Source organism: Camelus ferus, chromosome 12, assembly GCF_009834535.1.
Source record: "Camelus ferus isolate YT-003-E chromosome 12, BCGSAC_Cfer_1.0, whole genome shotgun sequence".
Taxonomy (NCBI): Eukaryota; Metazoa; Chordata; class Mammalia; order Artiodactyla; family Camelidae; genus Camelus; species Camelus ferus.
Genome location: NC_045707.1, coordinates 46,431,058 through 46,458,602, shown reverse-complemented (window position 1 = coordinate 46,458,602; position 27,545 = coordinate 46,431,058). Strand labels below are relative to the sequence as shown.

Genomic DNA, 27,545 nt, shown 5'->3' with positions numbered 1-27,545 from the left:
ATTCATTTATCCCTCCATCAGAATTTTTTGGCTTGGTAAGCTATCATGTCAAAGCAGTTTCTGGCTTTATTACTATTTTTAAGCAATAAACAAAACCATTCCTGTGCTGAGAATTCTATTCTTTAGGACAAAATAAACAAACTCCATTATCTTTAATGCATAAAAAAGACTTTGTATGGAATGTTCAAACAAGTTTAGCTTGAATAGCAAAAGATGAGAAATTAACATTTTGTGGTTTTTAGCATACAATTTTCCATTAGAGAAGGCTCTTAAATTTGTCCCTCAGAGAATTAATCACTTTGCAGTTTCCAAGCTATCTTTCTACACTCTGATTCTGTATAGAAATGTCTGCTTTTATTTGATCAAATGCAGTACTCAGATACCATAAGAATTAGTCAAAGGGTTGGGTTTTTTTTTTTAACTTTACCTTAAGCTGAGGCAAGGCATCCAAATTTATTCTAAATTTCTCCTTAGTAAAGAAACAGCTCATTACCTCTAACTGCAATACTTTGTGCATGAGCTGAGTAAGACTCAGAATTACAATGTAATAGAACTTCCCAGTGTAGGCGCAAGCCCTTCTCAGCATTAAGGTTAGCCAGACTGTTTTAAGTATGTACTAAAAGCTAAAGTTCCAGAGCTACTGAGAGGCCCAGAGCCCATATGATGGAGGTAATTAGCTAAGCCAGAGCTGAGAAGAAAGCAAATGGAAGGACTGACTCCCACATTCATATTCAGATATTTATTTGAGTGCTGTGTGCCAAGTATCGTTAGGTGCTGGAGATGCAGTAATAAACTAAACAGAAATCCATGTTCTCACAGAGCTTGGATTTTAATTGGTAAATGGTAGTGTATCAGAAGGTGATCAGTGCAGTGCAAGGAGGGGGGAAAAAGGATAGAAAGTGACAAGGACAGGGTGGTCAGGTCTTGAAAGAGTATAAACCAAAACAGTTTCAAGAAGATGGACAAAAGCAAAGAGTTCTGAGGCACAATCTGGCCTGGTATGCACACAGAATAGCGGAGAGGCTGGTGGAGCTGGAACGAGTAAGATGAAGAGTAGATCATGCAGGGGTTTTATCCAGAGAGGGATGGAGAGCCAGAGGGACAGCATCGGATTCTGTTAGGATTGCTGGTGGTTGCAATTAACTGTTGGGAGCTGGGGTCATAGTCCAGGTGAGAGATGATGGTGGCTTAGGCCAGGGGACGGCACCGAGGTGGGTGACAAGAGGTAGGTTCTGGAAAGCTGATGAGACGTCCTCACTGGTAACCATTATCTGGTATCACCTGGACCTGTGTGGAGAAAATTCTTGTCTTGTCAACAGCCACTTTCAGACTTCTCCTCCAGTTCCCCCTTCAGTTGCTCTGACAGTTTAACCCTTTCTCGTTCTGAGTGATGCTGCCATCTGTTGCTGGGTATATTTGGCAAAGCAGACTTGTATATTTCAGTAACAAGGACAAAAACACCCGTTTACAAACTGCGATAAACAGAGCATCTGCCTCATATGAATGGCAGTATTTGAAAAGAGATTCCTCTCTCTCGGAACAGCCTTCCTCTTCGCTTCTGGGTAAACATCCTGAAGAACCCTCAGTTTGTCTTTGACATTAAGAAGACGCCACACATAGATGGCTGCTTGTCAGTGATTGCCCAGGCATTCATGGATGCGTTTTCTCTCACGGAGCAGCAACTTGGGAAGGTAAGGCCCAGCTTTTAGTATCTCCTGTATGTACTCCTATGAGTCTGAAGCATTCTACCTTCCTTATAAATATTCAAATAATAAACCACAGCAGCTAAAAAGATGACGGTCCCTGAAAACCTGCTTTTCTTTAAAATCTTATTCCTATTTATATATATATATTTTTTTTTGAAGTATACTCAGTTTAGAATGTTGTCAGTTTCTGGTGTACAGCACAATGCTTCAGTCATACATGAACCTACATATATTCTTTTTCATATTCTTTTCCACCATAAGTTACTACAGTATATTGAATATAGTTCCCTGTGCTATACAGTATAAACTTGTTTTTTAATCTACTTTATATGTATTAGTATCTGCAAATATGGAACTCCCAGTTTATCCCTTCCCACCCTGGTAAAGCCATACATTTGTTTTCTGAGTCTGTTTGTTTTGTAAATAAGTTTGTCATTTAAGATTCTACATGAGTGACATCATATGGTATTTTTCTCTCTCTTTCTGGCTTCACTTAGAATGACATTCCCCAGGTCTATTCATATTGCTACAAATGGCATTATGTTGTCATTTTTATGGCTGAGTAGTATTCCATCGTATAAATATACCACAACTTCTTTCTCTAGTCATCTGTCATTGGACATTTAGGTTGGTTCCATGTCTTCGCTCTTGTAAATAGTGCTGTTGTGAACATTGGGATGCATGTATCTTTTTGAATTAAGGTTCCCCCCAGATAACATGTCCAGGAGTGGGAATGCTGGATCATGTGGTAAGTCTAATTTTTGGTAGTGTCTTTGGCTTTGGTCTTAGGGTGATGGTGGCTTCACAGAATGAGTTTGGGAGTGTTCCCTCCTCTTCAATCTTTTGGAAGAGTTTGAGGATTGGTATGAGCTCTTCTTTGCAGGGAGGCTTTTTATTGTTATTTCTAGTGATAGATCATTTGAACAGACCAATTTCCTCTTGATTCCATTTTGGTGGACTGTATGTTCCTAGAAACCTGTCCATTTCTTCTAAGTTGTCTAATTTGTTCCCATATAGTTCATAGTATTCTTTTATGATTTTTTGTATTTCTGTGGCATTAGTTGTAATCTCTCCATTTTCTTTGTGTCCTTTTCTTCTTGATGAGCCTGGCCAGAGGCTTGTCAATTTTGTTTACTCTCATAAAAACAGTTCTTGGTTTGATTTTTTTTTTTATATTTTTAAAAATCTCTATTATTTCTTTCCTTCTGCTGACTTGGTTTTGTTTGTTCTTCTAATTCTTTTAGGTGGTAGGTTAGGTTGTTTATTTGAGATTGTTGTTCTTTTTTGAGGAAGGCCTGTATTGCTATGAACATCCCTCTTAGGACTGTTTTTGCTGCATCTCATAGATTTTGTGTGGTTGTATTTTCATTGTCATTTGTCTCAAGGTATTTTTAAATTTCTTCTTTAAGCTCATTGCTGACCCAGTGTTTTTTTTAGTAGCGTGTTGCTTAGCCTCCATGCTGTTTTTTTTTTTTTTCTAATTTGTTTTTTTCTGTGGTTGATTTCTAGTTTCATGCTATTGTGGTCAGAGAAGATGCTTGAAATACTTTCTGTCCTCTTAAATTTGTTGAGGCTTCTTTTGTGCCTGAGTATGTGGTCTATCCTAGAGAGTGTTCCATAAGCACTTGAATGTATATTCTGGGGGTGTAATGTCTTAAAAATACCAACCTTTAACATCACTGGACAGGTCTTCCAGACAGAAAATAAGACAATGGAGATACTAAATGACACAACAGAACAAGTGAAAACCAAAATAGATTATCCCCACCCTATGGTAGAACTCTGCCTGTGAAAACCTTTAGCACAAAGTATAAATTGTTTCCTAGGAAAACATTCTACACACACTAATGAACTATGAAATTACTGAAATTTGCCTCAAGTAATTCCATATGAATATACCTAAGAGTCTATTTGAATCTAACAAATTTCTTATGGGGAAGAAAATCTTGCCTGAGATTTCTTACGTGTTCTGTTTGTCAGTTTAATCAAAACATCACTATTGTTTTTCCTATGGTTTTCTTTGCTGAGCAAAAGCCCTAAAAAGCAAAGAAAGATGATAATATAGAGGAAACTTTGAGTTTTATTCACATACTCTGAAATATATTAAAGTGAGCAGTATCTGTACCTAATGGATTTAGAAAACCTTTCCCCACTAGGCAGTGGTGGAAGGATGTTCAGGGTGCCTGGAATGAAGTGTGATAGACATTTCACAGGTACCTCAGGCTCCTAGTCTAAATCCAAATTTACTACCACCCCCATTTTTGCAAAACAAACCTGTTTTTTACTTTTATTTTCCGAGCATCACCTATTCTCTCAAGGGAGATTCCTCTGTGTTCATCTCCTCCAAACTCTGTCCCCCACTGGTTTGTCCCCCACTGGTTACTACTCATGTCTGTCCCTTTTTTTCTCATTCCCCTACCCTCTCCCTTCTCCACTGGGATGACTGCCTCCTAACTGGTGCCCTGGCCCCTGCTGTCCTCCCCTCTTTCACTGTATCTCAGGTTATCTTTCTAAAACATAAATCTGATTTGTTGGGCTCCTGCTTAAACACTGTAAATACGCCCAGCACCTACCAGATAAAATCTTCCCAGTGCCACATGGCCTTTCCTGACTGAGCTCCAGTTCTGTTTTCTGACACAGTCCATATACCTTCTATGCTTTGCCTTTTAGTTTCCCGAGATTTACCCTGGGCTTGTTTCCCCACCCCCTTTCCTGTCTCATAACCCCTCTGTCCAATAAAACCCTATTCATTCATTCAACACACACCCTTTCCTAATGTATACCAGAAACTATAGGAGACTCAGCAGTTAATGTTCCCCTGATGTATATCCCACAGTTTCTCTGACCAGTAATGTTCTTTCTACCATGCATTATGCTGAAAGATGCTTAAATGGTTATTTATTCATAGTAAAAAAAAATGGCTGTTTTATTGATTACTATGTTCTTGGCATATTTCAGCTACCCCTCTCATGAACCACATAAAGTAGTTATTACTCTCATTTTATAGATGAGGAAATTGGATGTTCTGAGAGGTTATAGGTCTTGGTTAAGATAATATGTCTAACTATTCTTTGCTCTACACCCTGCTACTAATGACTGGTATCTTAATAAGCACTGTGTAAGTCTGTCTTCTCTGCTAGATTGTAAGCTTCTTAAGGGCAGGTACTGGTTGGTCTTCTTCATTCAGTGCCTGGCTAAATGAATCTTTATTGAATGAATGATGGCATGATTTGTGGGTTCTGCTTAAACTTGATGTGAAAAATTATCTCAGTCTAGGCATCCTTCAAAATAATTCATCAGGCCATTGATAGGCGAGTTAATGGCAGGGCCAACATCCCCAGTACATTTGTAAATGTATCAATGGCTTGAATAACCTATCTTCCTAGAGTAGTGATACAATGAAAATTCATACTTTAAATTTTTCTTGTCTTGCCTTAAACAAAATTCTTTCCTGGCTGTTGGGACCTCCTCCCTCCCCTCTAGTGTACACTGTGCATCTGCATCACGCATTAACCAGTGGCAGGAAAACCTGCTGAACCATCAAGGTCAGTTTTTCTCCTGGCACAAGCCCTGTAACTCCTGAGAAGACAACATTCCTTTCTCAATTCTGTAAGGCTTCCCGATGACCCATTGCTCACCTTATACATACAGACGTCTTTGGTGAGCTTTAGGTACAATGCCAATGTATTGTTTCCCTTAAAGACAGCAACTGGTGCAGAACAGAGTAGTCAGACAGCCTAGAGAGATGCTGGGCTGCATCCAGTGGAAGTTCTTAGCTTAAGTACTTAAGACTTTATTAATGTTACTAGCTATATTACTTGTAGTCTGCCTGTTTTACAGGATTACTGTTTCTTGACTGAGCCTCCAATAAAAATGATGATGACTAAGTGACTTGAAAGACCAAGTATCAATGATTGTAACAGTTTAATTCTAGATATGGGAAGAAGCATCAGGAGGGAACCATTTCCTGGACCATAACAGACTAGAAGGACAGACAATCCAGGGGCTTTTGGCTACTGTTAACAGGCCCTACCTCGGCCAGCACTGGTACATTGAGTGGCCTGTCAAGGAAATTCTCACCTGATGTGGGAATGAGCATTCCAGGTCATGACATGCTTTCCCAACCTTGGTCAACCTTTGGTCAAAATTACTACCAAAACGGGGGGCGAGGGTGGACAGTAAAATAATGTCACCCACCATCCGGTTCTGTAAGAGTAAAGTCATCAGCCACTGCATTTGCTGACCTGCAGTACACCCTGAAAGGAAGCAGGGGCAAAGATCAGGATGAGGCATTTTGTGCTCTGGCAGAACTGGCCCTCAGATAATTGGGTATTTTCAAGAGAAAATTTTATGAACTAAGTTTGTTGCTTCTTCTCATACTTAGAAATGCACTAAAACCATTAATTAAGGTATTTGTTCCCCCAGAAACAGCAGTAACCTTCTACTAAGATGTGCATTTGATTTCATGTACCCCTTTCCCCCGAATCACATATATACTGACCTCTCCCCTTATCTCTTCGGAACAAATCCTCAGAGCTTTTCCAAGAGGCTATTTCCTGGGCTGTAATCCTCAGGTTGGCTTGAATAAATTTTTCCATTTCTTTCACTACTGATCAATTACTCCTTTGACAGAATTTTAATTTTGTGAAAAATAACTTTTAAAAATATATCTTATTTTTTAATATCACTGTTATAATTACATGAAAACATTTAAGCTGCCAGGAAACTTTTGCAAAATGAGGCATCAGAGCCACCAATACTAATAACCATGCGCCTCCTCAAGGACCCTGGAAGAGCTTTATAATCTAGTAAAATAAAAGGAACAAGGAGAAAAATCTGCCACTGCCAATTACTTACCATGTTCATGGTTACATAAAGGGCTCAATCAGACCTACAATCAAGTCTTTTATAAATGCCAGAATTCACTGGTGGGTGAGGATGAGAGCGAATGTTTTAATTCAGGCTTTTTACAACTATTAGTAATGAACTATGACTGAAATAAGTTCCATTGTTACCGTAACTCAAAATCATGCAAAAATAATAATTTTAGTTCTTTTATGAGGGGAAGGCAGAATATATTAGCATTTAATCTGCCTGAAAATAACAGTGACTCACCAGAAGTGTCTGGATAGCAGTCAGTCATTCAGTTAACATTTATGAAGGCCTACTGCGTGAAGAAGCCTTGTTACGAGGAGGGTAATAATAGTGATGGCCAGCTACATTGGTACTGTTATAAATTCTCCATGTTTTTTAAAAAGCTCTTGGTGGTGGTTGCTTTTTTTCAGGAAGCACCAACTAATAAACTTCTCTATGCCAAGGATATCCCAACCTACAAAGAGGAAGTAAAATCTTACTACAAAGCAATCAAAGACTTGCCTCCATTGTCATCTTCAGAGATGGAAGAATTCTTAACTCAGGAATCTAAGGTACTGTTAGAAAGTAGATAGTATTTGAAAACAACAACCACCTTTTCAGAATCTCTCAATAAGGCTTTTCTTTCTTTAAGAAACATGAAAATGAATTTAATGAAGAAGTGGCCTTGACAGAAATCTACAAATACATCGTAAAATATTTTGATGAGGTAAGATTTTAAATAACATTTTTAGAAATTAATCTGAGTCAGTCATCAGAATTTGGTTATAAAGGATTCTGTAGGTCTCAGGACAGCTCTGGCATCCCAAATGGCCAGAAAGGGAAGCCTGTCTGAGACAGGGGACCCTGGCACTAAGCCAGACCCTGCACGTGGCTGCCCCTGATAGTTTTATCATGCTGCCCACCTTCGGACCAGCCATTTACATCTGAGTTCATGGGGTCTACAGCCACATTGACACAGTTAACTTTGATGAGTAAGTAGTGGTCCTACTAAAAGGGGCCAGCTTATGCTTAATTGTTATCTGCTAAAATGAAAGCTAAGCTTGTTAAATCGCCTAGATTCTGTATTCAATAGTTAAAGTATGACCTATTTCTAACTTAAGCAACTATTTCAATAAACCATTCTCCTTTATGATTAATTCTCCTTAATCTGGGTTTTTTTCTTTGGGAATTCACACAGACACAGTCATCAGATGCTCTGTTTCCAAATATATGTTAATTCCCCCTTCCCTGATTCCCCCCACTCAGTCATGCTGGGACAGGCTATCCATGTCAATGGTGAGAATAGCTCACCAATTCCATTTGCTACTTGAAGATCAAGTGAAGCGCTAAGGTAGGGTAGAGGCAATGAGTTCCTTAAACATGATAAGCATCCCTCTTTCAGGGGTCAGGGGTTAGAAGGGAAGCACTGGGGAGGGGAGGGGAGAGGAGGGACTACACTGCCCAGAAGGGGAGGGGCGGGGCGGGAAATACTTACCTTTGACCAGGATGCCCCTGCTTGCTGCATTTAAGAAGAAATAACTTGCCTGCATGTTGGCTGCTCAGGAATGCTTGCTGTGCTTGGAATGGCTGTGACATAATGCATAAAACAGGGCCTTGGAAGTCTGGCCCCGTATTTGTAAGCAGATAGTTGGTATTTCTTGTGAGCTTCTATTTTAAGCCAAAGTGTTGTTGATCCTGTGATAATGACTTAGCAAAACAACTTGCAAAGTGAGTACGTAAATGATCGAAGAAAATGTTGGCATCTGTTTCATACAGATTTTACCACTCACAGCATCAGGAATGCAAAAAACCAGAATTGTAATGCTAAAACCTCAATATCTAAAATAACTGTTCTAATTGTCAACAGATTCTAAATAAACTAGAAAGAGAACGAGGGCTGGAAGAAGCTCAGAAACAACTCTTGCATGTAAAAGTCTTGTTTGATGAAAAGAAGAAATGCAAGTGGATGTAAGCACTCTGGGGCCTGGCTTAATCTGGCAAAGTTCTTCAGACGACTTGGGAGCAAAATGGCTGCTTGAGCTACTCTGTGTCATTAATTTAAGTTTGCACATAGGTTCCACTTTAAGCACTGTCTTTTTTAAGAGACCAAGGCACATGCACAGCTTTTAGAAAGCGTAACCACCATTGTGCCTGTGTGTGTGCTGTGGGAACCCTTCTGTAAATAAGAGTTCAAGAGTGGTTGTTGCAAACAGCCTCGTTTACAGAGAATACAGGGCCAGTAAGCAAGGGTCAGTATTGTAACCAGTCTCCAGTTAAGCACAATGATGTAAATGGTTTTGTTAGAAAACTACAGCTGTGTAGCACTTGTGACTACACTGCACCTCTGCAGACAAGGGACATTGCTAATAGAGCAAAACAAAATGTGAAATGACATGAGTCATTTGGAAACAAGGTGGGGGCGTTAGGGCAACCTCGAGGATTTGCAGCATTGAAAGTTTCCCCAGTAGTTCTTGGAAAAGCTGACCGCAGAATTTGGTAGTGTGTACACTTAGCATTTGTGAGTGTGTGTGTGTGTGTTTTAAACCAAAAACTAACAGTGTTGCAACATTGTTGAAAGGGCTCGTGTTTTTCAGTGGTCACCAACTGTACTCCATCAAACTCACCTCCATCTCACTGAGGAGCTCTAAAGCAAGGGGCGGGGGGTAGGCTTCGCTACGTCCAACAGCAGTTTACCTAAACACTTCATCTTAAGGTATATCTTAAAGTATATTCCTTTTTTTTCATTTTAGTTATCCTACTAAATGTGTTTGATACTGGACATGTTTGCTATTGTAAAAAAAAAAAAATCACTAGTTTATTTCTGTCTATAATCTTCAATCAGAACTATGTGTGGAAGAGTCGCTCACTCCCCTGAGCCTACATTTCTACCCAGTATCTCCTTGCTTTAGATTTCCGGTGAACCCTGTGGATATAAATACTTGTGTGTGATTAAAAAAAGTGCATTTTACATTTCATGAAATTGTTGTTCACACTGGAGTATTATATATGAATATATATATTTGAGGCCCACGGCCTGAAAAATATTAGTATCCAACTTGGTATCTTAGTCTTACTATGTACTTTTTGAAAGTATTCCTCAGAAGGGAAAGAATTTAAAAATACCTGTTTAATTCATGCCTTTTTTTTTTTTTAAAGAATTCCCTATCTAGTTATACTGTAGTCTTTTTATTGCTGATTTTTTTATTCCTGAATTTTTGCTGCTCATGACCAATTTTAATACCACTGTGTTTTCCTTCTATTAAAACCAGAAGTAATAAGTGTAATTGGCAACTCTCAAACTTTCCTTGTGGCTCTATTTCCCAGATTGAGGAAAGAAAATTTTTCAAGTAGCAAAACAAACCCTTGATCACACATTCCTTAAAATCATTTATCAACACTGTATGGGATATCAGGATTTAAATGTGAATTTGTCTTAAATAAATAGTCCTTTTTGCTCCTCATTATCTGGTAATGAGTGAGAAGTGACACCTCAACTACCTGATCAGACAAAATAAGCATTTACTGCCCTGAAAGGCACCTTCCAAATCCCACTGCTTTTGACCACTGTCTGTCCAATGGACACACCTCAAAAATACTACCAAATAGGTAACAAAGGTGAGAGGTCTGGTCCCCATCTAAGGCTGCTGTAGTCTTGATGTGAAGGCATTCATAAGAGAACAGCAGGAGAGTTGAGGGCCAAGGATAGGAGAGTTGCCCAAAGACTTCCCTTCTTTAGGGTACAGAAATGCTAAGAGAACTGAAAGGATTAGCTACAGCTTTATCCAAGTATTTAGTAAATGCTATGTGAAGGTGTCCCTGTCCAGGTCTCTGGCACCTGAGTCCTGTGTGGCGACTTACCTCCTCTTCTAGGGACTGTGCTGCTGGGAACTTTGGGCAAGTCACTTACCTCTTTGTGCCTCAATTTCTGTATAATATTTCTAAGCTACCTCACTGAGGTGGTGTGAAGATTCACTAATGTATGTAGCGTGTTTGTCAATCCTCCAGTGAAAAGCACTATATCATGTTTCAGATCACATTAGCCAAACGCAGTAAATGGCCAAATTAGATGTGTGCTGAAGACAATCAGTCACTGGGTCTATATTAAACAGCAGCCAGAGAAACAAATGGCAAACAATTCTATTTTCAAGTTTCTTTGCATATTTTTTTGGTGCAAAACCATTTATAAACTTTTTTTTTCTAACACTAGTGTCTACAGCAGCATTTAAAAATTAATTCTGTTACTTTTTTCTGTATTAGGGATTTAAAGTATTTCTTACTGTATACCAGATTGAAGCAGTTCTTGGAGATGAATGTTTTAAATGTCTATATCCAAAAATAAACATTTTGATGTAAATGTGGACTGTTTTCGTCTTTTTCCTCCAAATTTTCTAGTTATAGATTTTTTTATTCTAAGTGGCTCCATGGAAATTATTTTTCAGAGGCAAGATGTCACTGTATATACTCTGTAAATTAGCAGCTATATATTATGTAACAAGTAAATCTACTTTCTTCTAAAGGAAGTTAAAGGTTGTGCAATTACATTCCTGGCCTCCATCAACTTGGACTTCTGAAAGTGAAGACTTCTGGATAAAGAACACTACTTACTCTGACAGACTTGAGCTTTGCCTTCTTGACGTGAAGTTATTCCAGCAGAATGCCTCTAAAAGATGTTACATAAAAAAGCAAATGATGGCATACTTAAGGACACACAGAAATAAAACATTTATAATAATTTGGTTAGATCCAAAACAGTAGGAGGCAAAGTTAAATACCAATAATATTTTCTAAAGGGACCCCACTGGGTTCAGGTTTTAAAATAAATGGCCCTTGTTTTATAGAGCTGTAGGACTTAAATTATTTGTACTTTGTTATTTTCTATTAATTCTAACTCAACAAAGCCAAAATCAGATCATCTACATTGCTAAATATACACTGTATGGTTAAAATAAAATTAAACACAAAACAAAAAAAATATTTATTAAGAGCTTTAATAAATTATGTGCACACAGCTTCTTAAAAAGGTAGTATTCTGTAATGATTTTTAAAGTGTCATCTTTTATCAAGAACAAGAAGTTTATAACTCTTGTATATAGTGAACCAGCAAACATTTACTGACCCTGTTATCGCCAAGCATCTCAAGGAGGAGAAAATTTAACATGGGTGTATTTCAGGCAAAATGCAAAAAAAAAAAAAAAAAAAAAAAAAATCAACAAAGTAAAATCATTTCAAAAACTTGATTCCCTAATTAGTTCTTTTTATTTTTTCATTTATTTTACATTCCCCAAGGGTTGTCAATAATATTCTAAATATCTCTGAAGCTATTTTAATGCTTCACTTGTCATTAGTATAACCCTCAAATTCTGACACTCATGCAATTCAGCATGTAGCTGGTACCTTTTCTTGAGGCACATTCAAATGTTTTGGCAAACAGTAATAAAATATGTAAATGCCACGTACGTTAAAACTTCAAGCTTTATTGAGTCAGTGATTTCATCCCTTTTGATCTGCCTTCTCTCCAAGAACATCATTCCCCAGGAGATCCAAGTTCCTCTAGTTGTTTCCTTTGTGTTGTTTCTAGTTCTTCTAGTCTTTTGCGAAGTAGAGAGAGTTCCCTTTGATGTTGCTCCTCCTTAAAAGCACAGAAAAAGAGAAAAAGAGAAAAAGCACAGCAAAAAAAGACCGCTACAAGGAGTGGTGGAAAAATAACTGTTGGGCAGCACCTCAGTGCCTCTTTTATTATTCAGCCCTTCAACATCTGGCAAGGAAAGGATGGCCATCTGAGTAGTCTAAGAACACAGCAGCATGGGCTAACCTGTCAACTAGTCCTTGCTCCTCTCCTGCCTCTGGCCCTATCCTTAAGCCAAACCCAAAGTCTGTTCTTTAAGTGTAAAATTCCCCAGGTAATGAATTAGGTAACAGTAATGCAGAGCCCAGGTGTACTTAAATAACAACTTTCTAACAAGACTAGAGTTTAACACCAGTTTATTATATAACAAAGCACTTTATCTGAGATTCAATTCAGTGTAAAAAACCTTCAGTGCTCACATTATGAAATGTAATTGCTTATTAACAGTTCATCTTCTGAAAATCATCTAATCAATTTGACTCCCTCAATATCTCAGGGATCTGATTAAGTGCAAGAACTCAGGTTTTGGAATCTGACAGACTTCGGTATAAAACTCAACTGTCATTTATTAAGCTATGACCTTAGGCAAGTCACTTCACCTCTGACAAAGCTTCCTCATCTGTAAATTGGGAATAATAATACTTTCCCTCAAAGCACTTTTCATTAGGATTAAATAAAATGTTGTCTGGAAAATGCAAAATGCAGTGAGTTAGTAAATCATCAGTGGTCATCAGTATTCTATGAGTGAGCTACAAACTCAAGTCACTCAAAGACTTCTCACTCAAGTTTCTTCCTTTCAACTGCCCAATAGGAGAGCTCACTCCTAGCACCATCCCTGAAAGACAGAACAGATTCAAATCCTCTCTGCTGCTTTACCAGAGAAATCTGCTCGGAAACACTGAGGTTTTTTAAACTGTTTAAACAGGTAAAAACTTACAGAAACATTTATCTAACTTTTTTTACCCTAAAATAAATGCTCATACCTGCATATGAGGAGGAAAGGACAATTCCATGCCTGGAATCACAGTTGATGACTGAAAGCTAACAGGATTGATGGATGCTGTTGGAGGTAGGTTAGGAACCAAAATTAAACTTCGAAACTCATTATGTCTTCTCTGTATATCCTTTAGTCTTTTTTGAAGCCTTGTATATTCTTCAAATGGAACATTTTGTCTTAAAAAGAAAAAGTGTTTCTATTCTTTAATATAGTCATATTCTATTAAAGAACAGTATGAATCACAGAACATAATTTTAATTGGAAGAGAAGGATTTCTAAATTTTAAGATTTATCTATAATATACGCATAAAATTCTGTTTATCTAGAAAGACAAACAGAAACATGACGTGACGTCTTAATTGTATTACTGTTAGCACTGCAGGCTACCAACTCATTTTAGTTTTATTTGTCAATTAATCAAAGGTTAAAAGTGTTTTGCTAGTTTTACTTTCATTTCCACTCTACTCCAACCCATAAATCTTAAAACTAAAGGAGACTCCTTAAGCCAAAAGGACACCTTATTTTACAGAAGGGATAAAATAGAAATAGAGAAAATACTAGATTGAATCTTACCAAACTGCCATTTTTGTAGGTGAAATACAGTCAAATATAGGGAAGTTTTTATTATTCAATTTAACTTTTTAAAGTGTACCTAATAACAAAGGTAAAGCTACCCACCTTTGGGGAAAATGATATGGATAAAACTAACTTTCAGGCCTTCATAGATCATCACCTTTTTGAACATGAATTTCCTGATGATCAATCATACCAGTAATCAAATACAGTTTCAGAAAACCACTCAAAGTTCTAGGTAATCTGTCCCATAGTATCCAATCTTGAATTGATATTTCAAAATTAATGGTTATAGACGAGGTAGTAAGTTGCATTTTATTTTACAATGAAATTTGGTGGCTTCTTACTTTGGAACAGAGTATTGTAAAGCTGACATTAATTCCACAGTCTAGAAACCTTTGGATGTTCTAAAAAAACAAGTGTTCACAATTTGGTAATAATTACACCCTAGAAGACCAGTGCACATTATAAAACATCACTGCTTGATATTACAGGCAATTCCCATTACAGGAAAGACTGATATTGTCTAAATGCTGAATCTAAAAACTAATTAGCTGAATCTGAAAACATTTTTTTATTACCTTGAATCACACAGGTCATATAATGCCACTACCACTAAATTAATATGGTAGGTAAATCTCTGCTCAAACATGCTAATGATAAAGATCACTAGCTGTGCTTGGATACAAATAATAAATGACAAGCTACTGCCAATAATCATTTTCCACACCAGAAGATTTTACAAAACCCTGAACTTTGACATGAAGTTGTAGCCACAATCTTAAAACTATGTAATCACCACAACTGCCTTGTCTCAGCAGCAAGGATTCATACCACTCCTGGCTACCAAAGTCAATGACTGACCTTCCCGTCAGTCTCAACGGAAACACAGCCACCTGGCATGTGTTAGAGACCTTCTGCTCTGAAGAAACATTCAGTCAGGAAAAAAAGAAAAAAAGAAAAAAAAAAAAAAGAACAAGGATAATGAATTAGAAGTATAATGAATAGCTTTAGAATTCTTTTAAATGCAAATTTAAAAAGAAACCCAAGTGTATTATACTCAGAAACAAAGTTCAATAACATCAAAATAATGACATGAGGTATGTAAATATACAAACACATTACCTATTTAACACCTGATATTCTGTTTCCAATTCTTCTCTCTTTGCCTCCAAGACTTCTACCTTCTCTTGCAGTCTCTTCAATTTATTTTCATGAAGAGATTTTCTCTAGAAAAAGAGAAACATTAAATTGAGCAAGTATGTTAATACATCATCTCCTATTTGAACAAAGCCATACAGTGAATATTTTACTCACCAAAAAAAATTTTACTTAAGAGATGAGTATTTTCAGTGAATACTAAGAGCAAAGATTAGTAGATATGATGCTTACTGAAAATTGCAAAGATAATAAACCACAGATCTATCTCACACCCTCAACGTGACAAATAGAACTATTAGGAATGCCAAACCAGAAAATTGGTATCAATAACAAAATTGCTGCAAATAGAAAATCTAAAAAGGGAAGAGAGTCAAATTTTACTAATGAGTTTGCCTGTCACCTGATAATCATGAGCTCTTCATTTTCCCAGAAGATATGATGTGTTTAAAAGAACCAAAAATTTAAAATTAAAAGCATGTTTGCAATTGATAAATTGCTACCAAAGTAGTAAATTAAAGGATCAGACAGCTAAGATAGATTATGGATGCATCTCAGCTTGAAAGCATGCTTTTCTAAATATGAACAAGAAAAATTTAAACTTCACAAAGGGAAAAATTTCTAATACGGAAAAATATACGTGCAATGCAAAGAAGTGAACGAAAAAAGGTAGTAATTTTTCAGTTTTGTAAACAGATTTTTTTTTTAACAGAAGAACACTTATAAATGTTGATATTCATTTAGTAGCTACAGACCTTTTAGGTATTTGTTTTCTAAATCTTTACTGAAGTGTAACACGCTTATAGAAAAACGCCCAGAATGTAAAGCAAAATAAAGCCACAAAGCAAACACTGGTGTTATTACCTCACAGGTCAAGAGCACTGCCACACCAGACATGCCCCCAGCCTTCTCCCTCCCCTTTTTCAATCTCTACCCACTCCTTCCTCTGAAAAGGTAACCAACTACTTTACTTCAAAAGCTGTAGTTCAGTTTTGCCTATTTTTGAACTTCATAGAAATGGAATCATAGTGTACATTCTTTTACAAGTGGCATTTTTCTTTCACTCAATACTGAGATTTATTCATGTTATTGTTCACAGGTGTAGTTCATTCACTGCCTCCCCTAGCACAGAAACCACCCTTCTGTCTTTTATTACCACAAGTATATATTTATGTACTTAACAGGAGATTCAGGACTCTCTATTCATTCACCCACCCATATCAAAGAAATCACATAGCATATACGCTGCTGTTTCTGGATTTTTTGTTGTCACTGAAGATGTTACCTATATGACTAAGCCCTGTCACTGTATGTCACAGTTCTTCTCTACTGTTATGCTGACATCCATTTTACAAATATATTTAATCCATTCTCCTTTGAGAATCTGAATTGTTTCTATTTTGAGCTACTATGAATAACGTTTTTATGAACATTCCTGAATGTTTTTGATATATGTCCTCATTTCTCTCTGAGTACATTACCAGGAGTGAGTCATACAGTATACATATGTTTTAACTTTAGTAAAAACTGCCAGTTTTCTGAAGTGGTTCTAACTAATTACATGTCCACCAGCAATAATACTTGGTATGGTTAATCTTTTATATTTTAGCTACTCTGGTGGAATAGAATAATATGTCATATATATTTAATTTGCATTTTCCTGATATCTAATGAGGGTACCTTTTCTCATGCATACTGGCCATCTGGATATCATTTTTTTGTGAAGTGCCTGCCCTAATCTTTTGCCTGTTTAAAAAACTTTGAGTAACAAAAGGAGATTCCTCTTATTTGTAGAAGTTCTTTATATATTCAGAATATGAATCCTTTGTCAGATATGTGTTGCAGATTGACCTTCTGTCAGTCTGTGGTAACATTTTCTTTCTCTTAACAGTGTCATTTTATAAAAAGAAGCCCTTAATTTTAATAAAATCCAAATATGGTTAGTGCTTTTAATGTCCTGTTTAAGAAATCTTTACTTATCCCAAGATCTTAAGATTTTTCTCCCCAAGTTGTTTCCTAGCAGTTTTTCCTTTGTTTTTTTCTTTTTTCACTTTTCACATTTGAGTCTACAGTTCATTTTAATCAAATGAGGTTAGGTTAAGGATAACCAATTGATTACCTATCCTTTGTTAAAAGGACCATCCTTTCCCTACTGAACGACAGTGGCGCTTTGTGCTAAATCAGGTGTTCATATACTATTTCTGAACTGTATTCTGTTCCACTGATCTATCCTATGCCAATATCACATTGTTTTAATTACTGTAGCTTATAATAAATCCTTATGTCTAGTACTATGAGCCCTCTAGCTTTGTTGCTGTTCTTCAAGATTACCTTGGTTGTTCTAGTCCTTTGTACTTACATATGAATTTTAGAATCTACTTTCCAATTTCCACAAGGAAAACTGAGATTTTTATTAGGATTGCATTCAACCTACAGATCAGTTTGGGAAAAACTGACATCTTAATAATACTTAGTATTATTATAATATCCAAATCAAATAAGGTATAGTTTCCCTTTATTTAGGTCTTCTTTACTTTTTCTTGGCAACATTTGTAATTTTCAATGTAGACGTCTTGCATATCTTTCATTAGATTTGTTCCTAAGTAATTTATGATGATGTAAATGGTAATTAAATATTTCATTTCCTAGTTGTTTGTTGTGTATGAAAAGAAAGAACTGATCATCACAGAAATGCAAATTAAAACCACGAGATATCACCTTACAACTGTTAGTAGAATGGCTATTCCCAAAAAGACCAGAGACAACAAATGGTGAGAATGTGGAGAAAAGGGAACCATTGTGCACTGCTGGTGGGAATGTAATTTGATGCAGCCACAATGGAAAGTGGTATGGAAGTTCCTCAAAATATTAAAAATAGAACTATCAGCACTTCCACTTCTGGGTATTTATCCAAAAAAACAAGAAAACACCAACTTGGAAAGCTATCTGCACCCTCATGTTCATTGCAGCATTATTTACGACAGCTAAGACATGGAAGCAACCTAAATGTCCATCAGTGCATAAATGGATAAAGAAAATGTAATACTCATGCACAGGAATATGATTCAGCCATAAAAAGGAAGGAAATCTTGCCATTTGCGACTTGGATGGAACTTCAGGGTATTATGCTAAGTGAAACAAGCCAGACAGAGGAAGAAAAAATACCATATAGCCTCACTTATATGTGAAATCTTTAAAAAAAAAAAAAAAATGAGCTCAAAGATACTGAGAACAAACCGGTGGTTGCCAGAGGTAGGGGATGGGGGATGAGTGAAATGGGTAAAGGAGGTCAAAAGGTACAAACTTCCAGTTATAAAATAAATAAATCTTGTGGATGTAATGTACAGTATGCTGACTATAGTTAATAATACTGCATTGCACACTTGAAAGTTGCTAAGAGAGATCTTAAAAGTTCTTATCACAAGAAAAAAATTCTGTAACTGTATGGTTGGTGATGGATGTTGACTAGACCCATTGTGGTAATCATTTCACAATATATACAAAATACTGAATTTTCTCTATGGAAGGTTTTAAATTAAGGATTCCATTTCCTTGATAGATACAAGGCTATTTAGATTTCCTAATTCTTCATGTTTTAATTTTGTTCTGATGTTCAAGGAATTTGTTCATTTTATCTAAATTGCATAATTAATTAGCATAGTTGTTTTTTATATCCTTTTTGTTGTAGCATCTGTAAGATGCATAGTGATGTCTCCTTTTTTCATTCATTATATTGTTCATTTGTGTTTATCTACCTACCTACTTACCTACTTTATGGGGAGTTTGGGGAGAATCAATTTTATCAATCTTTTTAGATCAGTTAGCTCTTGGCAGGTTTTTCTCTATTGTATATTCTCTGTTTCATTGATTTCTGCTTGTATCTTGAGGAGAAGGAAGAGAATGTCTGCTGTTAAATCTAGTCAGAGTTCATAATTCAGTTTTGTGTTTTTCAGTTCTAAACTTGCCATTTTTTAAATGGCTTCCAGTTTTCTGGTGCCATTCTCAAACATTTATTTCAGAGCATATACAACATGATAACTTTAAAGTCTGTATCTGATAACTATTACCTGAGTCCCCTATGGGAGAGTTTGTTTATATTGGTTGTTACTTCTCTTGATTTTCAATATTATTTCCTCATGTGGCTGTTTTTATTATTATTATTAATAGACCTAGAGCAGTTTTAGGTTCACAGAAAAATTTAACAGGAAGTAGAGAGTTCCTATATATTCCCTCCCTTCATGTAACTGCCCCTATTATTAACATCTTACACTGATGTGGTACATTTGTTAAAATTGATGAACCAATATTGATGAATTATTATTACCTAAAGCCCAGCTTACACTGTGTCACTCTTTGTGTTGTGTAGTTCTATAGGTTTTGTCAAATGCATAATGTCATGTATCCCCTACTACAGTATCATACAGAATAGTCTCACTGCCCTAAAAACACCCTGTGCTTTACCTATTCATCCCTACCCCCTACTCCCACAACCTCCGGCACCCACTGATTTTTCTCCTGTCTCCATAGTTTTGCCTTTTGGAATGTCATATAGTTGGAATCATAACAGTATATAGTCTTTTGAGACTGGCTTCTTTCATTTAGCATTATGCATTTAAGGTTCCTCCATGTTTTTGCATGGCTTGATAACTTATTTCTTCTTATCACTGATAATATTCCACTGTATGGATATTATAGTTTTTTTTAACTATTCACCTATTGAAAGAAAACTTGCTTCCTTCCAAGTTTTGGTAATAATGAATAAAGCTTCTATAAACATTTGCGTGCAGTTTTTTTGTGTGTGAACGTAAGTTTTCAACTTATCTGAATAAATACCTAAGAGTGTGATTCCTGGATTGTAGGATAAGACTATGTTTTAACTTTGTAAGAAACTGTTGAAGTGTTTTCCAAAATGGCCATACCATTTTGCAATCCCACCAGTAATAAATGAAAGTTTCTGCTGTTCCATATCCTTATCAGTATTTGGTACTCTCAGTGTTTTGAGTTTTAGCCATTCTAATAGATGTGTAGTGGTATCTCTGTTTTATTTTTTATTTAGAGCTAGATATTACACTTAAAAAACTAGGGAAACAATTTGAAACCTACAATGTTAGTTTCCCTTAAAGTAGATCTGTATTTGTTTCTTCCAGGCATCTAGGAACACTAACAATAGGGGTTTATTTAATCTAATTATAAAGACAGATTATCTAAAGCTGTGCTTCAGTAAGTGCAAGGGCAGGATTTTTTTTTTTTAAGTTTCTGCTATATAGCATAGGTAACTATATTCAATACCTTGTAGTGACCTTTAATGGAAAAAAAATGAAAACAAATACATGTGTGTGTATGCATGACTGGGACACCGTGCTGTACACCAGAAACTGACACATTACAACTGATGGTACTTCAATTAAAAAAAAAAAAAATTGCAAGGGCCACTCTATTTTCAGTTCACTCTTAGTCCAAGAGTATACCCCAGCAGGGTCTCAACCCAAAGCACTAGTGGACTTTGACTTGAGACCCTCTCTCTGGCAGATTCTCAACTCCAATTTTCGTTCCTCAAGCCCTGTGACATTGTCAAAAGCTCTGCTTCATTTCTCAGCCTCTCAGTTGTCTCTTCTGGAACTGGCAGTTTCCTCTGAGGGAAAAGCAGCCCCAAATGCTGTGCTCACCTCTCTAGGTTTCCTATCTCTCCAGGATCTTGGCCTCTTAATTCTTCACTGCCCTTCATGGAGATATTTTTAAAAATATTCTGTCCAATTCCTCCAGTTCCCATGTGGAGAGCTGATCCACATATTCCCTAGTCTGGCATTATCAAAAGTATATGCTCCTTTTAGGTATTTTAGTTCAACTAACAGCAGACATTTTAAAGATGGAAATGCTTAATATTTCATTATTATATGATTATATAAACCTGCAATCTTAACATCTAGCTATAATTCTCCATTTATACTGCTCATTTAAATAGTACAATACAAAAATTTCTACTTTCATCATCAAGCATATTCATATATACACACACACATATATAGAGTACACACTTAACTCGGCCCTGTATCAACCATAGGTAATACAAAATACAGAGATTTCTGAAGGGAATTCCAGTCAATAAAATCTTGGGAAAAGGCTTTTTAGAAAGGATAAGCAATCAATTAAGGGGAATATAATTCTCTAGAAATGTGGACTCCCTGGTTCAGCAGGAGACTGATGGGTAAAACATTGTTTTGAAATATGGGATCAGTGTATAGGATAGATTCTGAAGTTTGCCTCTTAAGAGGTAAATCTGGAGACAGGCTTCCTGAAGACAGGATTCAGGACAATGTTGTCCTCAACCTCATCACTGTAAAAATAACCAACCATTTACTGAGCACTTACTCTTTGTCAAGAACTGAGCTAGGATACAGTAAGAGAAATGGATAACTGGTTAACTAGTAGACTGAATGAATGCCTTAGACGCTAATGTAAATTATTTCTTTACAGACACCTTCATTACCTTGACCCAAGTCTCCTTCTCTTCAAACTCACCTGCAAAACTCCAACCTTGGTTAAATGACTCTGCTGGATGCATACATGGATCCATGGCAACGTGAACAGAATTGGCACATGACACACACAACTGGGTTGACTGGTCTCACCTTAAACCAACCACCACTCCCTAGCACTACCTGGCAATCCTACTAATCTCCTTAATCCAATCAGTCTCCCAAACTCTCATTCTTTTCAGTTTCTTGTCTCTCCTCAAATTCTGACATTTCCACTCTTCATAGTCTGAGCTGGTGACTCAGATTCTTTTTTGCACTGAGAAAGTAGCATCAATCAGCAGAGCATTTCCAGAGATTTCCACTATACCTGTCAACTTACCAGGAATTTACAAGCATATATTTTGTCTTCTTTCCACTTACAATAGATACACTGTGTTTCTATCCCTTCCACCTCTGAGTTGGCTCTAATGCCCTTCTGCCTTCTATGGGATATCATTCCCTTATTTGCCCCCCCCCCTTTCTCCTGCATCATCAATTTTCCCCTTGCTACTACATCATCCTATAATTTCCCCCTTCTTAAAAGAAGACTTTGATCCCACAGCCCTAGTTTCTACCCCAGTTCTCTGTTCTTCACAACAAAACTCCTTAGACAAACTCTGCATTCCACTTCAATCAGGTCTACATACCCACCACCCTACAGAAGCAACTCTTCACAAACCCACCACCAATGACAACAGAGCCAAATGGATTCCTCGTCTTCCTCTGACTATTTTACCATCTTACTATAAATGTCATTTGACACAACTCACGCTTCTCAAAGCATTTTTCTTCATTTGGCATCCAGTACTGTCTTGGTTCTCTTCCTGTCATACTGGCCAAGCCTTCTCAGTCTCCTCCTTAACTTCTCAACTTCTAAAGTTTGGAATTACTCATAGCTCAATCCTCAGACCTGTTCTTTTCTCAGTCTTCCTTCACTTTCTAGATAACCTCTTTTAATCCCATTGCTTTAATACCACTGACATGCTGATGAGTCCCAAATCTTATCTCTAGCCCAGTCCTCTTCCCTCAACTCCTGATTCACGTATTTACCAGAATGCTTAGTATCTCCACATGAAGTCCAACGGGCATCTCAAAGAGTTAATGTGTCCAAAAGAGACATCTGTATTTTACCCCCAGCTTTGTTCCTTCCAAGGTCTTTCCCATGTCAGAAAAAAGCTATTCTATTTTAACCTGGTACGCAAGCACAACATGTTACTTCTCTTCACCTCTTTGATACCTACAATCACTGTAAGCTCTACCTTTAAAATATATACAGAATCTGATCAACACTCAACTACTAGTTGTCTGTTCCAAGTCCCCATCATCTCTTACCTGGACTACTGAAAAAGCAGTCTTCCTGAGTCCTCTTTGCCCCTCTACACAACAGTCAGAGATTCTCCTAAAATACAATTCAGATTATATCACTTCTCAATTCAAAACTCTCCAGTGCATTCCTATCTCGTTCAGAATAAAAACAAACAAACAAAAAAGCCCCTACATCACCTGGCCTCCTACTAATTCTCTCCATTCCAGCTACCCAGGTCTCCCTCCTTGTATTCTTTCAGCATACCAAGAAGACTCCTGTCTCTCTGTTTTACTTGCTATTCCCTCTGCCTGGAACATTCTTCCCCTACATATAAAATGTGGCCTCCTTCTTTCTTTCCTTCAGGTCTTTACTTAAATGTTATTTTATCAGAAACTTCTCTGACCACCTATGTAAAACAGTACCCTCTGTCCCCCTTAATTTTCTTCTCAGCACACATGTCCACCTGACAGTTATTTGTTTCTTTACTGTGTCTCCATCTACTATAATGTAAGCTCCTCAGTGCAGAGTCTATTCCTGTATCCCTGCAATTAAAACAGTATCGGTATATAGTAGGTACTCAACAAATCTGTGGAGTAAATTGACTAAATGAACAAATGAACACAGAGAAACTTTGCAGTGAAGAGAGTCTGAGCCAGGACGTTAGGAATAGGAATAAAAAGAAATGAGGTGGGGAAAATCCTTCCTTTATATATATACTATAAAGGAAGGATTCACAGGCTCTAGCGACTACACTGGGTTGAACAGTGTCTCCCAAATATTTGAGTAGAGTTTCAGAATGGGACTGTGATATAAGAAGAAATATATCTGGCCTTTGTCCTGGGTTTCTGGTGCAGAGCTCCTAAAACCCATGGAATTTCCTGAGTGATAGGAACATTTTTTTGCTATTCACAACCAGCCCTTTACAATCATACCTGAGTTAATGCTAGTAAGTTAATTTAGGGTGGCCCCCCCTAGATTATGTCAAAATGGGGCTGGTCACCAGAAAGACCAAGTGATAGGAGGTTGGGAACTTTCAGCCCTACTCCCACCCACCTACTCCTCACCCTCCACTTCCAGGAGTTGTCAGGGAGGCTAGAAATTGATCTCCATAAAAAAAAACCCTCTTAAATAAGGAAACCTGGAAAGCCTCCAAGTTGGTGAATACATTGAATTCCTAGGAGGGAGGCACACCTAGAGAGGGCACACCTTCCCCTCTATACATTGTCCTATTCATCTCTTCTATTTGGCTGTTTCGGAGTGTATCCTTTATGATAAACCAGTAAAAGCAAGTAAAATGTTTTTCTGAGTTCCATGAACCTGGGTGAGGGGGTACTGTGGTAATCCCAATTTATAGCCAGTTGGTCAGCAGTATAGATGGTCAGGGACCTGGCACCTGACCTGGGGGCAGTCTTATGAGACTAAACCCTTTAATTTGTGGAATCAGATGTAGTGTCAGAATTGAACTGAATTGCTGGACACCTAGTTGGTGTCCAAAGAATTAGATAACTGGTTGTTGGTGCTGGAAAACACTCCAGAGTGACCTCATCTGGAAAAAAAAAAAAAAGGTACAGGTAAGGTCGTCAGCAACCACCAGAAGCTAGGAGAGGGGCACAGAACAAATCTTTCCCCAGAGCCTTTGTAGGGAGAATGGCCCTCCTGGCACTTTGATTTTAGAAGTCTAACTTCTAGAACTGTGAGCAAATATATTTCTGTTGTGTTAAGCCACACGGTTTGTAGTAATTTGTTACAGCAGCCCTAGAAAACTAAAGCAGTGATGACTAGATTTGGGGAAAGGGAGCCCTCAGGATAATCAAAGGTTTGAAGCCTAAGTGATTGGAAGAGTGACTTTCGACTGAAATAAATGAAAGTCCAGAGGGGAAAGAGGCTGTAGGAATGATTTTGACTTTGGTTTTACCAGTCCAATACAATCACAGGATAGTCAAATGGATGCCTTAGTGTCACAAATGTTACAACACTAAAGAGTAAAAGAAAAATCAAAAGGACACTGATGCAAGAATCAAAGCTAGGATTTCCCTTTAACCACATTCTAGCCATATTCACGGAACTCTTTTCAATAACCATGACTATTTATCTTTGATACCTTACTTTTTCTCTGACTTCTACAACACCGTGCTTACAGCTTCTACCTCTATGACCACTTCTCTACTGAATCTAGCAACTCTTTCCAAATCAACTTAGTTCTTAGTCCTTTTATTTTTCAACTATTTCCAAAATCTCAAGTGTCTAATTACACATCTCTAGTCTGAGTTACTGATCTCCATGCTTTACAATCCATCATTTCTGGTTATCTACGCAGTATCTTCACTTGGGAGTCTAGGACGTGTCTACACGAATGCATTGCTTATCACTTCTTATCTGTTGTGTGTTTATAGTCAAATATATTTTCTCTTTCTACTCAACAGGCACATGTTCTTCATTCTACTGTGACAACTCCACTTATATTCTCTCACAGCTAAAATACTTCATTTTTTTCTCTGTCTTCTTATTTAAACACCATATTCTATTATTTTTTTTCCCTTGAGACTACTTCTCAGAGTCATCCTTCAAGCCCAAATTCCAGACTTCTTACCTCATTTTAAGTTTAATATAATAGCATCTTAACTGGCTTCCCTGTCTTCAGGCTCTCTTCTCTCTAGCAGAGTAGTTCTCAAATGTCATGTCCATACAGCTGACCTGGAAATGACTAATAGATTCTTTAGTGTTTCATGCTGTTTTATTTCTCCAACTAGATTATATGGTCATCAAGGGCAGGAATCAATCACGGCCTCTATTTTCCCTCCAGTGTGTAACAGAATGCTAGGCCACACAACATATTCAATAGGTATTTTACAACTTTAAGACTATGGCTCATTTCTTTTTCAAAACCATTCAAAACTGCGTCTAACCAAGAATTATTTCAGAGAGACATACCTTAGGATAAAAATAACAAGTTATCATTTCAAATGCCTCAACAGGAAAAGCACAATTCATTGTGCTCATACCAAGAGATCTCTTTTCATACTCGCACTTCAACAATGTGCAGGGAAAAATATACAGAGAAGCCATTAATCACAGAAGGGCACTGCAACTCAAGATACTTGGTCAAGCTTTTCCAAACAAATCAACACAGCACACTATCATTACACAAAGACTCTATCTAAAAACACTTACTAGAGATGACGTAAGCTTTGTGCTTAGGATGTTGGAGCTGTAAATGAACACACTCAAATGGCAGTGAGCCATCTTATCTAGTTTGGGGAGAAAAAAATAAAGCTGCTACTCCCTATCAGGTTATAAGAACCTCTCACAGCAAAGCAACTCCGAAGGATTATGACTTCTGCTCTAGAGTTTATATTTTGTGACTTAACTCTTACTACACAAAAAAGTCATCTAAAGAAACTTAAAAAGTCTGTTGCATTTTTATGAATCATATTTAGGTAATCTTATAACCAAAATTTTCCTATAGCAGCATCATCTTTAACTTCAATGAGAAAAGGATCTGGGTTAAAGAAATTAATGCTATAGTGATTATTCTGCCACAGGAAATAAGATGCAGGTGGATTACAGCCACAATGAAAAGAAGAGCAGTTAAGTATTTGGAACTAAAGAGAGAAACTAAAAGTGTAACAGTGCAGAAAAAGCACAGAATTAAGAACAGAGAGATATATATATGCATGTATATGCATGACTGGGACATTGTGCTGTACACCAGAAACTGACACATTGTAATTGACTGTACTTCAATTTAAAAAAAAAAAAAAAAAAAAAAGAACAAAGAGATGCAGACTTTCGTCATGGTGTTCTTACTAGTCAAGTGATCTTGGCTACCTACTAATCCAGTTTCCTAATCTGTAAAAGCTATCTGAATGCTAATATCCTCCATCCCTAAAATTATATATAGTTACATGCTTTTTACAGTGTTTCTATGTCACATGTATTGTCTGTTTTTCCCCTTTGATGTAAAGTTGTAAGCCTCTAGGGCAGTGTCCCATATGGTGGGACAGCTCTGGGACATAAATTATTTACTAAATTGAGTTTAGGAATCTCCTACAATTTAAAATCATAATGTACAGATCCCATTTTAAAAAGTACAACAGATACTTAACTATATTCACACCCATAATTTAGCAGTTACTTCAGTAGGAAAAAAAATTATTCTACATCACTGATGAAAGGTTATTTTGCAGGTTTCTTAAAGTATCACCTCCTCCCCTGTTCCTGGTGTACTACCTATGATTAGTTGATAATCTCTCTCACCACTGGATGTCACTTTTGCTCCAAAAGAAGTCAACCCAAACTAACCTCAATAATTAGAATCTGATCCCTAAGACACATATCTCTAAAACCTCAACATAAAAGTTTTTCTTTATAAGATAAAACCAGCTTTTATAATTTCTAATGATTTCTAGCTAAAATCTGGCTTCAGAGGCTTTTAGGCTTCCAACAGTACAAGGAAACATAAGTAGGATTTCTGTGATCATCCCAAGCCATAAAACATTTCACTGAAATCCCATCAATACACAAGCACTGCTCAGTACTTATCTGGACAGAAAAAGAGAAGAGCTATACATAGGGAAAAAACAACAGAACAGCAATGTAAGTATTTACATGTGAGTGTAAAACACTGGGATTCCTACATAGTTAAGTGCTGCTTTCTAATCTCCATGTTATACTACTCTGGGCATAATGGGAAGAGAAAAGCACTATTCATAAACCAAGACAGTGGGAAAGGAATGACCTTTAGACTTCTCGTGTTGTCACTTCAACTATTGGGACACATTTGGCAGCTATATCTAACAACATAAATAGG

The 27,545-nt window shown here is 37.0% G+C and overlaps 2 protein-coding genes across 11 annotated transcripts in view; one reads left to right on the top strand and one right to left on the bottom strand.

The window, feature by feature from the left end:
* Positions 1-10,914, top strand: part of PLXNC1 (plexin C1) — a 139,006-nt gene extending 128,092 nt beyond the window's left edge. Inside the window, 4 exon segments of the mRNA XM_032493616.1 lie at positions 1,544-1,691; positions 6,992-7,132; positions 7,213-7,287; positions 8,428-10,914. Coding sequence (XP_032349507.1) covers positions 1,544-1,691; positions 6,992-7,132; positions 7,213-7,287; positions 8,428-8,532 — 469 coding nt within the window. The 3' untranslated portion in view covers positions 8,533-10,914.
* The window catches only part of CEP83 (centrosomal protein 83), a 156,889-nt gene continuing 130,068 nt past the window's right edge, over positions 725-27,545 (bottom strand). For 4 of the 10 annotated variants that reach the window (XR_001365295.2, XR_001365296.2, XR_004324733.1 and 1 more), the window contains 6 exons: positions 14,882-14,985; positions 13,170-13,359; positions 12,018-12,189; positions 11,166-11,220; positions 6,822-8,147; positions 725-1,287 (listed from right to left, as the gene is read on the bottom strand). Coding sequence is in view for 1 of the 10 variants with exons in the window: in XM_006179875.3 (XP_006179937.2) it covers positions 12,085-12,189; positions 13,170-13,359; positions 14,882-14,985 (399 nt within the window). In the remaining 9 variants the exon portion in view is untranslated. Of the gene's footprint in view, positions 1,288-5,786; positions 5,963-6,821; positions 8,148-11,165; positions 11,221-11,532; positions 12,190-13,169; positions 13,360-14,881; positions 14,986-22,761; positions 22,829-27,545 lie in introns of those variants that run through there. The other 6 variants (XR_004324731.1, XR_004324732.1, XR_004324730.1 and 3 more) reach the window with 6 other exon arrangements.